This window comes from Lemur catta, chromosome 14 (genome assembly GCF_020740605.2).
Source record: "Lemur catta isolate mLemCat1 chromosome 14, mLemCat1.pri, whole genome shotgun sequence".
Classification (NCBI taxonomy): Eukaryota; Metazoa; Chordata; class Mammalia; order Primates; family Lemuridae; genus Lemur; species Lemur catta.
In genome coordinates this window covers 29802543-29820652 of record NC_059141.1, presented here as the reverse complement: position 1 = coordinate 29820652, position 18110 = coordinate 29802543, and the positions used below count along the sequence as shown (strand labels likewise).

General features: G+C 39.4%; 1 protein-coding gene across 1 annotated transcript in view; it reads right to left on the bottom strand.

Moving 5' to 3' along the window:
• CPEB3 (cytoplasmic polyadenylation element binding protein 3) overlaps positions 1 to 18110 on the bottom strand; it is a 185768-nt gene that overhangs the window by 22964 nt on the left and 144694 nt on the right. Inside the window, exons 8-9 of the mRNA XM_045567810.1 lie at positions 14879 to 14993; positions 4795 to 4976 (exon numbers count right to left, since the gene is read on the bottom strand). Coding sequence (XP_045423766.1) covers positions 4795 to 4976; positions 14879 to 14993 — 297 coding nt within the window. The remainder of the gene's footprint in view (positions 1 to 4794; positions 4977 to 14878; positions 14994 to 18110) is intronic.

The window sequence follows — 18110 nt, the reverse complement described above, 5'->3', positions numbered from 1 at the left end:
CATGTCTGTAGTCCCAGCTACTCAGGAGGCTGAGGCAGTAGGATCGCTTAAGCCCAGGAGTTTGAGGTTGCTGTGAGCTAGGCTGACGCCATGGCACTCACTCTAGCCCGGGCAACAGAGCAAGGCTCTGTCTCAAAAAAAAAAAAAAAAAAAAGATTGAAGTTCCCTATAGGATGCCATAGCACTTAATAGTGCTATGTTTTTTCCTGAGGAGATATTAAATATAAGACATAGCCATTTATAATCATGGCATAATAATCCAAGATTGTTGATGTAGGAAAGTAAATAAATGTCTCAAAAAAAGTTTTTTAAAGTGCTGGTCTGAGTGCAGTGGTATTTACAACTAATTGATCACAACCAGTTACAGATTTCTTTGTTCCTTCTCTACTCCCACTGCCTCACTTAATTAACTTAAAAAAATGTTTAAAAATAAAAAGAAGGAAGGAGAGAATGACTGTAGCACCTTGGAATTTTCAATAGCAAGGAAAAGGGATTGTGAGTTCAGATGGACATGTGCTCCTGACTTTTAGCACAGCAAGTTTCAGAACCTTTGCTACAAGATTATTGCTAAACAACTAGAGGAAAGAAGGTATGACTAATGATAGAAATTCTCTGTAGACAATCATGAACAGTCATTTTTTCTGAGGGAAAAAAGTGCATAACTTAAGGAAATACTAATGTGCTTATAAATAACAGAAGCTCTCTGGAAAGCTCAAATTTAAGCTTTGGGAGAAAGATGAATAAAAATAAAACTATGAGTGAACCTAAAAATGCATCTATGAAGGGTGTAGTTAATAGAGGCTCAAAATACAAGAAGCAAAATAATAAGGTATTGCTGGCTATATTCAAAGCAAGAAGAAAACAAGAAGGAGACAGAGAAAAAGATGTCCCAGCTTGCTTCCATCTCCCATAATATAGTAAAAAATGGTCTCCATACTGGTCAGGGCAAACAAAGAACATGAAGATGGAGCTTGGCCCTGAGAGGAAAAAAGGAGGGAAGGGACTCTATCACTTGAAATGATTTCCAGTGCTCCCACTCAGATGACTCTCACCCCAGGGCCCTGAAGGAACTGATGGGTCCTTTTTTATACCATGTGGAAGGAGGAAGCATGCTTGTGCCCACAGTCCCACCACACAGGTGTACCGTGTGTTACACTGTACATACTACTTTCTCGTACAGTATCTCTGCTGGGCTTCTCAACAATCTCAAGTGTTACGCAGGCTATTACTATTGCCTTCATTGTACACTGAAGTTCAGAATTTAAGTGACCTGCCCAAGGTCATATAACCCCATGGGGAATAGGACCAGATCTAGACCCAGTCCATCTGACTCTGGGCCGGTGCACTTCACTAACCAGCATGCCTTTTCAATACATCTTTTGCAGAGCAATTTGAGCTATGTAATATTAACATCAATATTAAGTGCATGGTCACTCACAGAGGTGACTAAAAAATATACACATTTTGTGCATTTGTAGCAAGATGAATACTGCTAACCAGAAAGTGCTGTCTTAAATATCTGTCCAACTGCTGTAGGGCTTTTCAGTCCTCAAATCTCATTTAATCTTCAGACCATCCTCAGGAAGGAGTTAGAGATGAGGACCTGAGGCTCCTGGCATTAAGTAACTTGCTTGGGGTCACCAGTGACTGGTGCAGCAAAGGTTTACATGTATTGGAATCTGTTCTAGCTCCAAACTCATGCTCTTTCCAATAGCTGGCTGCTACCCTAAATGTTTATTGAGGTCTACTCTATGACATGGAACGTATGGTTAACCTAAATATAGTGAACAGAAAATAGTCACTGGCTTTCCTGAGAGGTTTGATGTTCCAAACCCATTTTCATAGCATGGCCTACCATCACGTTAGCAAACGCAAAGCCATTTCTCTCTTTTATTACCTAGTTTTAAATCTTATGGGAAGAAATACTGAGGGCTTGAACCTAGCAGTAGGGATAGGCAACAAAACAAACAGTATCTGAATATAGTGTGATTCTTAAAGGGCCTCAAAGACAACTATAATCCCCGGGGCAAGTGTACCTCCCTCTATTACGGGTCAGGCTAGAGGGTTGTAGGATGAGGGCAAAGGAAAGGTAGAAGCATGAGGAAATGGAGCCACCCCTAGATTCTCTTTTATCATCTCCAGGATTTACTTCCTGTACAGTCACCAGTTATGGCTTCAGAGAGGAACAAAGAAAGCTATTTCCATACAGATGAGAACCTAAGGCTCTTCAGGTTAAGTTTATTGCCTGAGTTCACCAGTGATGGGTGCAACAGCAGTCTCATGTAATGGAATCTGGTATAGCAGACTCCCAAACATACAGGAACAAGAAACTCTACCAGCAACAGCAGCAGTAGGTAAAAGAAACCTCCAAGTACCACCATGTGTTAATTCAACAAAGGTTTCTCAAGCATCTATGACTGAGTCAACTGATGGGTAAGTACTGGGGATCAGGCAGAGAATGAGACAGACACCATGCCTCTCTTCGTGGAGTTTGTAGTCTTTTAGGGAGATTACTGCTACGAAAAGGCAAGTTACGGGTACTTGGAAACCAGGAATGGAGTTGAATCTTCATTACCTCTTTGAGTCTCCATTAATTTAAAGAGTGTTTCAAAATTCTAAAAAAAATTATTTTATTCATTTTAATTAAAAATACAAAGAAACCACTACCACTTACTCTTAAGGAGTCCAGTGATGTAGCAAACAGAATATTTATTCTAACCACTGGCTTTTGTAATTTGATCAGATATATGTCTTAATGAGAATATAATCTTCTCGAATATGAAAACTTCATCACCAATTGAAATTTTCATCTCCTAAGAAATTTGTCTGCTACACAAAATTAGTCAAAGTTGACTATAGAGAGTATAGGTGAAACGTCACAATAGAATATATTTACTACTTTATTAATTCCAATTCAGTGTATGCCCCAAGAACATCCTTTAAGGGAGGCATTAATAGTCACTGTACAATTGTATAGGCAGTTGTTCAAGACATGATGCTAGTGTCCTTCTTGTTCTTTTCATGTATATTAGCACAGGTCCCAGATTAGCTCCTACCACCTTCCATTTCCCCAAGCTTCCAAATAGTGGCAGAGCTGGGACTTAGGGATTTAAACCCATGTCTACCTACAAAACCAACTGTGCACACCAGCTCCCTACAACTCCACCTCATGCACTCTCTTTATTTTCTGGTCTTTTTTTTTTTTGAGACAGAGTCTTGCTCTGTTGCCTGGGCTAGAGTGCCGTGGCATCAGCCTAGCTCACAGCAACCTCAAACTCCTGGGCTCAAGCGATCCTCCTGCCTCAGCCTCCTGAGTAGCTGGGACTACAGACATGTGCCACCATGCCTGGCTAATTTTTTCTATATATTTTTCATTGTCCAGCTAATTTCTATTTTCAGTTGTTTGGCTAATTTCTTTCCATTTTTAGTAGAGACGGGGTCTTGCTCTTGCTCAGGCTGGTCTTGAACTCCAGAGCACAAGGAATCCTCCTGCCTTGGCCTCCCAGAGTGCTAGGATTACAGGCGTGAGCCACCATGCCCGGCCGCTCTCTTTATTTTTATTTATTTATTTTGAAAGGGTCTTGCTCTGTTGCCTGAGCTAGAGGGCAGTGGTATCATCATAGCTCACTGCAACCTCAAACTCCTGACTCACATGATCCTCCCATCTCAGCCTCCTGAGTAGCCAGGACTACAGGCATGCACCACCACACCTGGCTAATTTATTTTTTCTAGAGACAAGGTCTTGATATATTACTCAGTCTCAAACTCCCGGCCTCAAGTGATCCTCCCACCTCGGCCTCCCAGAGTGCTAGGATTACAGGTGTGAGTCACGGCACCTGGCCTCATGCCCTCGCTTTAGATCAGAGGTAGCACATTCAATGTCTTTAGAGGCCAGGCAGGTAACACCAATGAAAAAAGTGACATGTAATACATATGCATATATGGCATGAATAGGAGAACTAGAGGGAGTTGAAGTAGAGACTGAAGCAGCTAGTTGGGTCCAATGATTGTAACCATGTGTGATCTTGCGATTTTAAAAGAAACCAGTTCAATGATTTTTGTATACTCCTAAACATTTAAATGTTATTCCAAGTTTGTTTGTTTTAAGAGCACTATGTAGGCTGGGGGTGGTGGCTCACGCCTGTAATCCTAGCACTCTGGGAGGCCGAGGCGGGAGGATGGCTTGAGCTCAGGAGTTCGAGACCAGCCTGAGCAAGAGCAAGACCCGGTCTCTACTAAAAATAGAAATAAATTATATGGACAACTAAAAATATATATAGAAAAAAATTAGCCGGGCATGGTGGGGTATGCCTGTAGTCCCAGCTACTTGGGAGGCTGAGGCAGAAGGATCCCTTGAGCCCAGGAGTTTGAGGTTGCTGTGAGCTAGGCTGACGCCACGGCACTCTAGCGTGGGCAACAGAGTGAGACTGTCTCAAAAGAAAAAAAAAAAAAAAGAAAAAGAGCACTATGTAGGTCAAGCAGGTCACCAGCTCTCAACCTCTGTTAATGCACTGTTAGCGTCATCTTTTAAACAGCACTAGCGTGGTACGCTAAATTCTGCAGGGTTATTTTCATAAGTGTAACATCACTCTGGGGATGGGTGAGGCAGAAGATTCATTAACACCTTAAATACCAAGGCTGTTCTCTTTTTCAGGCAGCCTAGATGGACTGAAGGACCAATGCCATGCAAGGTTGAGCTGCTCCTTTATGATCACAAGGTGTTTTTCTTCCCAGGGGCCCGAAAACAAACTTCATTTCTCTCGCATAGCAATTCCACCCTAAGTAGTTGCTTACCCGTTTGTCAATGTCATTATGCTGGAGTTGCACAAAGCGAGCACTGATGGCCGCAATGTAACTCTGCTGATTGGAGAATGCCACACGGCCAGCACCTTTGGGATACTTCAGCTCTGGGTCTGTATCAATGCCAGCATAGCAGACACCACCATACAAACGGTCCATGATCATTGCCAATTCAACTGCAAGAAAATAAACACAGATATGTATAAATATTTGGGAGGTACTCTTGCCCAGGAGAAGGAAGAATTATTTAGAGATCATGCAGTATAATTAAGAAATGGAGAACCCATGTTGAATATTATGAAGAATGTCCAAACCAGTCTTACAATTCAAGTAGGGGAGCTCCTCGTAGGATGTTTTAAAATAAAATGAAAAAAATATTTAGCAGTTTACAAACATACACACAAGAATTGATATAACTTTAGCAACAACATAGAAGGAATGATCTATTAGTAATCCTCCTATACTAACTGCTTAGTCCAATGGAATGGGGTCCTGGATAGGCAAAGCATTTCATGATGCCCTAACAAGTTAATAAGAAACAGTCCTACTTACTGACCTCTAAGACTGAAGGCAATTACTAATGTCACACTACTGTATTAGGACTAAGCTACAGAAAGAATTAACTCCTTGTTTTAACTAGAGACAGTTTGTTTATAGCCTTAAAGTAAATCTCTACAATTTAAAAAAAATTACAGATTTTAAAGAGTATATTGTATCATAACTGGGAAATCTCCACACTAACTTCTCCCATTGAATTCTAAATAATAATACTAGTAATGATAATAGCAGCAATGGACATTTACTGAGCACTTACAATGTGCCACAAAGCACTAAGCTGCTATACATGCAGTACAACATACCCATACCTTGCCACCAGCCCCAGGGGTCTGGTTTGTACTTCTTGCCACGTTTCTTCTAAATATGCCTTTATACTGGTCTATTAACAAAACAACTGTAGAAAAGGCATTTGGAAATTGGACCATTCCAAAGGTCTAATATTCTAAAATTATCCCTACCGCAAAGGTACCATGGAGAGACACGTAGCACTTACCTGCATCCCAGACTGCCTGAAGATAATTGTTTACTTGATATTGGACAGCATCTCCTCCAGGGATGACCATTTCTTTCAGGCCACTTACATAGTATAGGTCCAAAAGAGTCAGCTCTACCCCAGGAGAGCAACCCAAGAACCTGTGTCTTTCAAACATCTACATATGGTATTTGGAAAGGAGAACACAGGGCAGATAGATGATGACCCAGGCCACAGCCAATGTGAAAAGACCATCACACAGTAGAGTGCCACAGGAATCAGTATCTGAGGAAAAGGAAAGCAGCACAACCTGGTGGGGTGGGGGAAGAATTTTGCAGCAGATACAAGGGCCCAGGGGCTGAACAGATTTCTATGAACAGAAGTAAAGCTACTTCAAGTTTTACTAGTTCCTGTAATGTGAAACTGCTGAGGCAGTAAGAAAAACCGTATTGGCATGTCAGAAAGGCTATCTTTCTGCTACTTCAAAATGTCTTTCCATACCAGACTGACTAATATTGGTGATAGTTTTCTAAGTGTCTATTTTTAATAGGAAGAATGACCTGCAACCAACAGGTAATTCTCAGAAGGTGAGAAAATAAGATAGCAATAACTAAGCCCAAGAGTAAGTGCTACTAAATATAGAGCAGCAGAAAGCCATTATGGTCAGAATGACTGAGTCATATCAGCCAAGGAAGCACTGTCTATTACAGCCAAGTAGATTGACTGCAGTCTTGGGGCAGGATCCAGGATCACATTCATTTGAACAATGCAACAAGAATCGTGCACATACCCTGAATATCAGAGCTCAGTGGTCCCTTACACTTCAGCCCAACAACGCTTGATGGCTTGAGGATCTCCTCATATGGCTAATGTTACTGCAGTAACAGCGACCAAGAAACTGAAGGTAGAATTAATTGTTAATTGCAGTCATTAAAGAATTTCCCTTATTGGTCAAATGGGCTTAGTAAAATAAGCAACCTCAGGACCCCGTAAATTAAATACTAATTTTCTAAAGACTAGTCTCCCTCTAATGGAGTAAGAGAGGGAATACATTCTAAGCCTGGTGAGTGGCCAGGAAAAGAATGCTGGCAAGGGACTCAATAGCACTTGTCTTCCACCGTAGGAAGAACTCAATAAAGCATCTGATTTAAAAAGAAGGCACATGAGCTATAAGATTAAAGCTCCAGCTAAGAGGAGAGTCATCGTAACCATAGGTTCTTCTACACCATAGTGGTCTCTAAATGAATCTTTAGGATCCTTTGATGCCAGAAAAGGCACCTTCCACAAGCACAAGCATTCTATTTTTTGTGAATTTATCTGTTGGAAAATCACCTTCATGTGCCAAAGATGAGATCATGACTGATGTTGCTGGCAGTTAAATTAAGCACTTTTGATAGGAAGCAGAAACCCTCACCCACTTATGCTTTTATGAAAACTAATTATAAATAAATCATTTCCATTTGAGCTTATATACAGTCATTTTCTTGACCACCAAAAAGGCTGCAGATATTTAAGCCAAGTAAGCCTCACTCAAGTGAAGGACAATTTGTTGAGAAGCTAGACTTAAGGAAGCATTTTGGGGGAGGAGAATGTGAAAATTTCCTATCTCTCTACCCTAATCTGCATTTTAACTACAGAAAATCCACTACTATGATGACCCTTGAAGAGAAGTAAATAATAGTTAAACAACTGCTGTTTGTATTTGGTTTTTTACTCAACCAGTAAGTGTTCACTCAGCATACTTCCTGGAGGCTGAACTCATACTAGGCTCAAACACCAGAGGGATGTCATTTAAGTATTAAAGTGTTTCTAATTATTGAGAAAAGTAACCACTTTTTTCAATAATTTTAATGCTATAAAACAGCATTAAAAATAACTAATTCACACACTTCTGTAGACATAACTAAAAGAAACACCAGGGCAAGTCTTCTTTGAGTTCTATAAATTTCCAAACTGAAATTTTTCTTTTTTTATCTAGAAGATAAATTTATCTAGAGATGTCAGAACATAAAACTCCTTTCAGAGACTAGGTTTTAAAGGATTCTTTAGAATGAATATCATCAGTTAATACAGGAAAAGTCCCACATAAATTTCCTTCCTGTGACGGGAGGGAACTGGAGATGAGAAGAGGGGCTAGCATTTTGACTATTTGAAAGGAGAGAAAAACAGAAGAAAAGCAGTAAAGGTCTGGCAAGAGTCAACTAAAAACTTCATGGATTCATCTATATCATCTATATCTATATAGAGACAGATATCTATATATCATCTTTTTTTTTTTTTTTTGAGACAGAGTCTTGCTCTGTTGCCCTGGCCAGAGTGAGTGCCGTGGCGTCAGCCTAGCTCACAGCAACCTCAAACTCCTGGGCTTAAGCGATCCTCCTGCCTCAGCCTCCTGAGTAGCTGGGACTACAGGCATGCGCCACCATGCCCGGCTAATTGTTTTTTCTATATATATATTTTTAGTTGGCCAGATAATTTCTTTCTATTTTTAGTAGAGACGGGGTCTCGCTCTTGCTCAGGTTGGTCTGGAACTCCTCAGCTCAAACCATCCACCCGCCTCCACCTGCCTCGGCCACACAGAGTGCTAGGATTATAGGCGTGAGCCACCGCGCCCAGTCTTATCATCTATATCTTGATCTCATGAAATCTGAGATCAATTTATCAAGGATGTATCTTATCCAGAGAATGTAGTAAAACCACTTACTAAGCCTATGACAGTGGAATCCTTATTCCAAACCATACTCTGCAGAGGGCAGAGACATGGTAGCTCCCAGGAGCATGTTCTTAACATTTAACCTGAGAAAGATGAGGGTATCAGAGCAGGGCATACTGGTGAAGGAGTCTGGAGTTCACACAAAGGTGATAGCAGGCTTAGAGTCCATGAGGAAGTTAGGACTCTTCAAACCACTTTTTATTTTTTTCCTTCCCATCCAGACAGTATTCATAGGGTCTATGTGGTCACCACAGGGGTAGAAAATCTGGTAGCTATATCCAAGGGCATACTGTAGTACTTTGGACAAGATGTTCTGTGCTCCTAGACAACTCAAGTCATCTCAGGAACTTCCATGGTGGCAGCAACACTACTATGGTCTAATCCACAAACTGGCTTTTGTGATGAGCTTCACTGTGCCATAGACTGGAAAGGGCAACAAGAACACTGCAGCTATGTGGTGCATATAACATCCTCACAAATTCCTCTGCATTGTGGTGACTAAGCCTCTGAAGTTGAATCTAAACCCCAATTATGGTTCCTTGGATTTGCTCTTGATTCTTCACAGAGATTTGAAAGGGTATTCAGTTTATCAGAGAGGAAACCATGATGACTCCCCAACCCTGTTTCACCCCATGGTCCTATTCTTATCATTTAATTACATTTCAAAGCCAACCCTAAGGCAATGTCCAAGTCTGAGCTACTGTGAGAGCCAAATGGGGTGAAGCAGGAATGAGGATTCCTGAAGGAAATACGAACACATTCACCTTAACAGATTCTAAACTGGGAATCTAGAATCCACATTTCTTCTCTTTGAAAATAAGGACAAAATAGACAGGAAAGAGCCACAGGGCACTTCAGGATGACAAAGGGATCTGGACTTCTGAAAGAAAGGAAGATTGAGTTTGATGGTGGACTTGCTAGGTTTATCATAATTCTCAAGTTGGTTCACAAGGGCAGTTTACACATTTTGAGTGGAGGAAATGTGCTCATAAGCTTCTGCTCTGCATCAGATGTTGGGAAGTTAGGAATATTTTCAAATAGATGGTATGAACAACCAACTAAATCAAAGTGCTTAATTTGATTAAATAGGATTGGTACCAAGTTGACTGTTATTACTGTTACTGAGACAACATCTCAGATCTCAGCTTGATAAAGCATCTTCCTTTTGGACAAAGAGCCCCAAACTTGAAGTTTGGAGATCTAAACACAAATCTTGGCTTTTTTACTTATTGTGGCCTTACACCAATTATTTCTGCTTCCTCATCTCTAAAATGCAAAATCTACCTCTTACAATCTCACAAGGTAATCATGAGAATCGAATATACATGAGAGCTCTGAGCACACTGCTGTGGATAGAGCGGTATTCCCGTGTCTAGTTTTGTCAAGTGGTTGTTTTTTCCCCTACTTATAAATCTTTGTTTAGCATTAAGTTGGCCTGGTTTCTGCCCTATAAGCACCAGTTCATCCCAGTCTTAGTTTGGCTTTATGCTAAGGCCACTCAATCTGTCACTGATATGGCAAAGTTTGAAGTTTGACATCAGCTATGGGTCAGAGTTTGCTTTTGGGGGGTAGGGAGAACACAAACACACACTAATATTAGAAAATCCTTAGTCCTAAAGGCAATGCAGTTAATGGAGTCAGTATGCCAAATCTGGAGTTTATCTGAGACAACTCATACTGAACTTATAGGACCTGGTGAAACAGCTTCTACTGCTAAAAAGCTTGATATAGGATTTCTGTCTGCTACTACTTCACAGGACAAAAAAAGGATACAGTCACAATACTTCTATTTTCTAAGTCACAAATCAGGATATGATTCCTAATACATGTGAACTTCCCAAATGTTTATACAGAATGTTTGAAATAAACGATCTTACAAAGATGCAGGATGTATGTTTTCTAGATGTATGCCATATATCACTGAATATTTACCTTAAAAGTTTTAACCCCCCTCCCGCCCCCAGAAAATCCATCCTCCTAACAATCAGAGCAGGGAGGGGAAGGCAGAGAAGGAAATTTTAGGCTCTGTCACAGAATATTAGTAGGGGAGAAAAAGAAAGAATTATCAGAGCAATAGTTAGCAAAGACAGGAGCCCCAAAGATGAGTGAGCAAATGGTAGGCGGCTTCAGGGGCTTAGATGAGCCATCTCTCAAGATTGGTCTGTTCTGCAGGGCCTGCTCTGATGAACTGCCAGAAGGAAGTCATGAGACAGAAGAACAGCTCACATGCCTCTAATCAGAGAGACAAACTAAGGGTTTTTCAAGCCTGATCAAGGTTGGGAGTGGATACATCCCAAAGCTTGGTCATTGAGGCAGTCCTCAAATCCAAAGCCTAAGCCAAGAAGTTGGGGTAAGAGAAATACTCATTGTTGATAAACTGGGGGAGAGTACAGATACTTCATTTTCCACTTTTGTCTGGTGGTCTCATAACCCCCAAGCCTGGCACTTACTCGTGCCAGAGTGAAGAGATGTGCATTCTAGAGAGGTCCTAATACCATAGGGATATACAACAAGGCTATTTCTGTATGGAGATTCAGAAAGACATGTTCCTTGTATTACAAGAATGTACAGTGGTAACATGTTCTTCCAAGGAGGTAGCAGGTGAGGAGAACCAAACAAACTCCATTTCCCTGAACTGACTCTCCAAAGAATATGCTGACTTTCAGCCACATGGTGGCATGGTAAGTCTACCTCTAGCCTTTCCTAGCCATGGGGGTAGGATGAGATGAGGGGCTGGGGAATAGAAAGAAAACAAGACCTGAAAAACACCAGAAGACTTCAGGCAAGCCATCCTTGGCTTGCAATTGTCACTGAGGGGAGTTGATGGAAGGAAACGACAAGACATAGTAGGAATGTGTATTATTTGATCTAGAGGAACCCACAATCAGGTGATGAGTAAACTCATCTAAATTTTGCCTTGATATTTTCCCATTTTCAGGTTTATTTTTCTAGGACTGTGATTTTTTTTCCAACATGAGGTTTTAAAAGGAAAGCTTGTCAAAGGAGCAGAAGGAACAACCTGAACTCAGTCAAGACAATACTGCCTCAAACAGGTTGCCTTTTTTCTTTAGAGGTGTTAGTTTATTTCTGTTTAGAGGGATAAAGACTGTATTTAGCATAACTATTAGTGATAATGGTCCCTGTCTTACAATGAGGAAATATCACAGATAAAAAACTTCACAAGATTCCTCTCAGACATTTTAGTCATTGTGACATGGTAAAGGACAATTTTTGGCCCAGCATAAGGTAAAAATCCACTTGGCACCTAAAATTTCACCTATTGATTAGAGCCACCCACATCTAGTCCAGGATCACTCTGTAATAGTGCTTAAAATAGTTTTAAGACTCTCCGAAAGTCTGTAACTATAATACCCCTTGTAAACAATTTTTTTTAAAAAATGCCCTCAAGTATTTTAAAATCAAATCTGAGAATCACGTTATAGAATATAATTTAGCCTCCAATTAATTCTGAGTTGGTATTCTTTTTTTTTTTTTTTTTTTTGAGATGGGGTCTTGCTCTACTGCCTGGGCTAGAGTACAGCCGCGTCATCATAGCTCACTGCAACCTCAAACTCCTGGGCTTAAGTGATTCTCCTGTCTCAGCCTCCCAAGTAGCTGGGACTACAGGCACGTGCCACCATACCTGGCTAATTTTTCTATTTTTTTTTTTTTTTTGTAGAGACAGGGTCTCACCATGTTGTTCAAGCCAGTCTCAAACTCCTGACCTCTAGTCTAGTAATTCTCCTGCCTCAGCCTCCCAAAGTGCTGAGATTACAGGTATGAGCTATTATACCCGGCCTCTGAGTTAACATTCTGTGAACACATTTCTTGTTTCCTTCTCTTCTAAACTCTTTGACTTTCTGTATGTGATGACCAGTTTAACATGATGGTGGGATGCTCATTCAGTTTGGCATGATGCCAGTAACAAAGTAGATGCTCAATAAATGCTTATTGCTCAAGTGAACTACACTGTATTCAATTTAAGATTCTCTAGCAAAGCCAAAATGAATTCCCTTAAAAACTGTCTTCTATTACCAGCAAAGGAATAGGAAGGAAAAAAAAAAAGGTCTTCTATTCCAAGATACACACCATTCCACAAAGCTCAGTGTGTTCCAAAGAAACCCAATTCTATACACCTGGATAAAAGCTGCAGATGTTAACTCTTTATGTCGAGATTACATGGCCTCTAATCTGGAAGTCTTGAGATAGATAATAAAATTCTAAGACACTAATATAGATTATTTAGCCACTTAGAAACTAGCTACACTTATGGAAGTGTTGACATGGGCAGGGGAACATTTCCATCAGACCAAATGATTTTAGATTACTACCTAGATAACCACAAAAACAAAATTTTAAAACAAAAAAATTCAGTTTAGTTTAGAAAACAAGAACTTCAAGAATTATGAACGGTATACTATCTAGGCAGGGAACACAAAATCCCATTTCTGACTAGATAACTAAATATAATTCTTGTCTAATCCTAGAACTTGCAGCATCTTGCAGACATAGAATATTGAGGAATACAATTTCATGTCTTGCAGTTTCCTTCTTGTGGTGTCAGTGTGGTCATAAAGTGTGAAAAGTGGATCTTCACAGGATAGAAGAAAAACGATACAGAGGCCCTTACCTACCCTTCCAAGTCATTAAAACAGTAAGAATAAAGAGTAAATAATACAAAAGGGAATTTAGTTTATGAAATGGTATGTCTGTGACTTAGAAATAGACATAAGAAGTTAAAGCCAGTTCTGTTATTTCATGACTGTAGGACTTTTTCTTGCAGAATATTTTTTTAGATTCCTGTCTAGCAAAAAAGGCGAGCGGCTAGAGTATTACAATGAATTTGTGCTTGTAGCTAGTTGCAAAAAGGAATAGCTAGAATACTAGCAATCACTGCCTATTTATAAGAGATCAAAGAGGATTTTTGTCCCTCTCCAATCCTAAACATAATACCAGTTAGAAAAGTCGGAAATACCACAACACTCCCACCAACAATTTTTTCTTTAAAAAGCACAAGCAGTTTAGAAACAAAGGGCTACATTTGCCCTTATCTTATAATGCTGTTCACGTTTGAGTTAGCCCTTCTTAGACTTTATTTTCTGACAGCAGATAAAGGGGAGACATCTCTGCTGCTTTGCTTTCCAGTTTTCGTTTGGCAGTTTTCCACTAGAATGAAAATACACTATTTCTGAAATAGTGTAAAATTATAAACACCATAGTCATCATTAGTATGTTTAAAAGTCCTTCAAAATGGAATTATGAATATATCTTTACATAGGTCCAAAGTTATCTTTCAAATGTAGATTGGAGTTGGGATTTGAATAAATATGTTAGAAATGTTGAGGAGCTTTCAGAATTAAGAAGCCACTAAAGCCATACAGCCAAATAGCTTTAAGTTACATTTTATAATTCTGTTTTCACAACTTGATTTTAATGGTCTCTGTTTTTTGTTTTAATTTTTAGGTAGAACTAAGTCTACTTACTTATAAATAACACAGAAGTAATGTACTTTCACAACTACAATGGCAACAGTAACCTTGGTTTTTTTGTCTTCCTTTAAAAAAATAAATTCAATTATTCTAAGTGCTTTAAAAACATAGGCCCTAGAAATAATTTTATTATATTCCACTGGCAATAACACTGATCAGTGGGAGGCTGACGCACAGCTGATAGGATTTGTCTTTGGATTTAAATACATATTGAAGTTGTCAGGTCAGCATCACTTCAAACTCTCCAGTCGATTTTGGTTCTGCTCAAACCCAGCAGCACAATTACTTCACTGGAAAGGAACTTTAAAAAAATAACAGGGAAGCTTTTCATAAGTCATAATAAAGATGCTCAAATATATAATTCATTTCTCAAAGTCCATAAGAAAAAACAGGAACCCATTTCACTTGGGAAGAGTTCAATTTGATTCCCAGAGGCACAATTTCCAGCAGTGGTTTGGTTCATCACTGAGTGGGCACACAGCTGCACCGGACAGATTTCTGGTGGGGTTACTTCTTTTTCTGTCATAGAAACAAGTCTAGCTGGCATAATAATACATACTGCCAAATGTATTATTATTTTTAAATATGTAGTTAAATAGGACAGCACTAAATAGAACTCATCCTTTCAACATAACTGTTTGATGAAATTCACTCTTGCACCATAAGAAAAGAGAGCATTTTGGGAGAAAACATTTAATCCTTATTTCAGCTCAGTGAAAATGACATGAAAGCCTTCTTTTGGGGATTGTATATAGCTGATTGGAAACCTAGAAAATGTTTAACACTAAATACATCGGGGATTTTGTTGTTTTTGGTTGTTGTTGTGGTATTACTATTTCCACTCACCAGCTCGGAGGGGTCGTGGAACTCCCCCAACAAAGATAGTTTTTCTGGGGTCCAAGGGCTGAGAACCATCCATTACAAAGTCACTGTCACTTAGGTTCCATGGTCGAATTTGCACCTGAAAAAAAGTCGTTTACTTGGTCCTTACTTCATTTCCATCAACCCCAAATGAGAATAAGATGACTAAAGACAAACCCGTTGATTTGTGCATTTTATAAAATACATGACCCAAATAAAATCCAGTTAATTAGTTAATGTAATCTGCATTAAGTGCCTTTCAATAGAATTTGGGGAATCTACTTAAGGGACGATACTCAACACTCTAGATATATACCATGAAACCTTCAGAAACCACTTGTTTGTTTGTTTATTAAAGGCAGTCTTTTAGAGGCAGATTCTGAGTTTTGAATCAGATTCATCTTACCATATGATAGGATAGAGTGTTTACGACCTGTTACAGCATACCACTTAGCTTTTTAAGAATACATCTAAAGGAAGGGAACAGAAACATTAGGAGTATTTTCTGAAAATTATCTATATGTCTGGCTTTTTATCTCTCATTCTCCCTCCAAAATTAAAACATTTATCTTTCAGCAATATGGTTTAATACAGATTAACACTCAACAAGTTAGCACAGAATTACCAACAAACACTGAAGCCCGAAGAGAGTTATTTCCTTTTGATTTATCTAATTTCCCCTAGACAAGGCTGGTTAAATAAAGGCAAGCCCAGAAATTGAATTTTTTTTTTTTTTTTTTTTTGAGACAGAGTCTTGCTCTGTCACCCTGGGTAGAGTGCAATGGCATCATCACAGTTCACTGCAACCTCCAACTCCTGGGCTCAAGTGATCCTCCTGCCTCAGCCTCTTGAGTAGCTGGGACTACAAGTGCACTACGAGGCCCAGCTAATTTTTCTATTTTTAGTAGAGATGGGATCTCAGGGTCTCGCTCTTGCTCAGGCTGGCCTCAAACTCCTGAGCTCAAGCGATCCTCCCACTTTGGCCTCCCACAGTGATAGGATTACAGGCATGAAGTGCTGCACCCAGCCTGAAGTAAATTTTCAAGGAGTAGAAAAAGAAACCTCTATGGCATATTTCTTTCCATTTGGTAATTTCTCTTCACTGGGACTCTGACTCAGTGCCCATAGTTTGTACTGTTTTATCACACAGTAAAAAATAAGGTATTTCATTAGAATCTTAACCTTGAAACATATTCCTTTTAATCATAGCTGAATTATCAAAGAATAGCAAAAAAAAAAACAAAAACACAAAAAAACCTGCCATACCTAAAGGTTGAGTTTTGTACTGCCTGAAACCGATCCGTTAGGCAGGCAGCCATATGCTCTGGGAAGTGGGCTGGGCACAAAAGGGGAACCTGGTATCTGTCCTTGAGGAACATGCCTCTCCTTCCCCACACCAATAAAGATACAAAACAAAACAGTTGATTTTTCTTTTCCTTAATATCAACAGAATTATTCATTTTCTGATATTTCAGCATTGCTCAAGTATTAACACTTAATGCAAAAAACCACATTAGATGATTTCTTGGCTTGCCTTATACCTAGGAATAGTCCCAATTGAAAGGCAGCACTTCTGCCAAGTACACTTTCAAAACACCTTGAATGGACTCTAAAACTGGCATTGCTCAGTTGGAAACAGTCTACTCATTCCTTAAGATTGCTACGAAATTCACCTTTTGCCTTTTATGACACTGTTGCCCTCAATAGTTAGCCAGAAGCCACAAAGAACTCCATTTCTTCCCTACACTTTGAAAACTTGGACCTGTTTACAATTCTGTTAACATTCAGGTATTTGTTCCACCTTTACTACATTAAAAAAAATCCAGCTCTTTCCTTGTAAAATTTGGTCTGTTTGACTAAATTATCATTACCTTGACATTCATCACAAAGGCAGATTCACTAATACCCCAAAGCACCACTTTTAAATGCCTTAATGAAGGCCCATTGCTAATTTTTAACTTAAGATACAATAATTTTCTGCCACTGTAAAAACAAGATTTCTAACGTCACACACACAAAAAGGTGTATCTTTTTCTGTATAGAACTCTCTCTTCTTCTAATCTCATTTTTTTTTTAAGACAATCTCACTCTGTCACCCAGGCTAGAGTACAGTGGTGTTATCACAGCTCACTGAAACTTCAAACTCCTGGGCTTCAGCGATCCTCCTGCCTCAGCCTCCCGAGTAACTGGGACTATAGACGTTCACCACCATACCCGTAAATTTTTTCTATTTTTAGTAGAGATGGCGTCTCACTGTTGCTCAGACTGGTCTTGAACTCCTAAGCTCAAGGGATCCTCTCGCCTTAGCCTCCCAGAATGCTAGACTAATTTCATTCTTAATAAAGAAGTTAAGGCAGCTTCGGGACCTGGTAAGGTAATTCCAATAACTTTATGTTAATTGAGTTTGGTCATGGATCACTTTGTTTTAAAATGAAAACAATTCCTGTGTAATATCCATGGTGGTCTGCTTTCATTTAACCAGAAATACAGCCTTCTATAATAGTTGTAGGTTACCACTGCACAAAAGAACTCTGCAAAAGATCTCACACCTTCCTTCTGAGAGCTTTCATTATTGCCTTTTCTCTTCTGTCCCCATCCCCCCAACATCCTCATTTCATCACATCACACACAACCCATTCCTTTACGATATTCTTGGCATTACAGATTAGGTAAAAATACAGGAAGAGGGCTCAGGACACAGTACTGATCAACCCTAGTCACAAAATCTACATTTCCCAGCTGCCACCAGAAAATAGCTGTTCAGAGCTGGCCCCGCTGCAGAATTAGAGAAACATCAACATAGGCCAACATCAGCACACTCTACTCACTAACAATATTATGGTACTGTTTGAACTGATAAGTTCCACTCACACTCTGGTTTCTCTCTGAAATACAAGCCCACTCTCATACAAGGCCTGTTTTTCCAACTTCTATAACCTCAGGGCCTGATATATGTGGATTTACACTTTGGATATATTTTCTGTTCCTGATTTTTTATATATATGTTTCTCTACTTCGTTGTAATAGCATACTTTATGGACACAAATATTTTATGGAAAGGAGTATAAATGAAAGAACTGCTTTTTAATTATCTTTGTTTCTTTATTACTTATTTTGGAGAATGGATGAAATTAGAACTCTGTCCTAATTCAACATAAATGTCCCCAGGCAATATACAACTTTTACATATACAGTTGAGCCTCTAAATCTGAGGGTT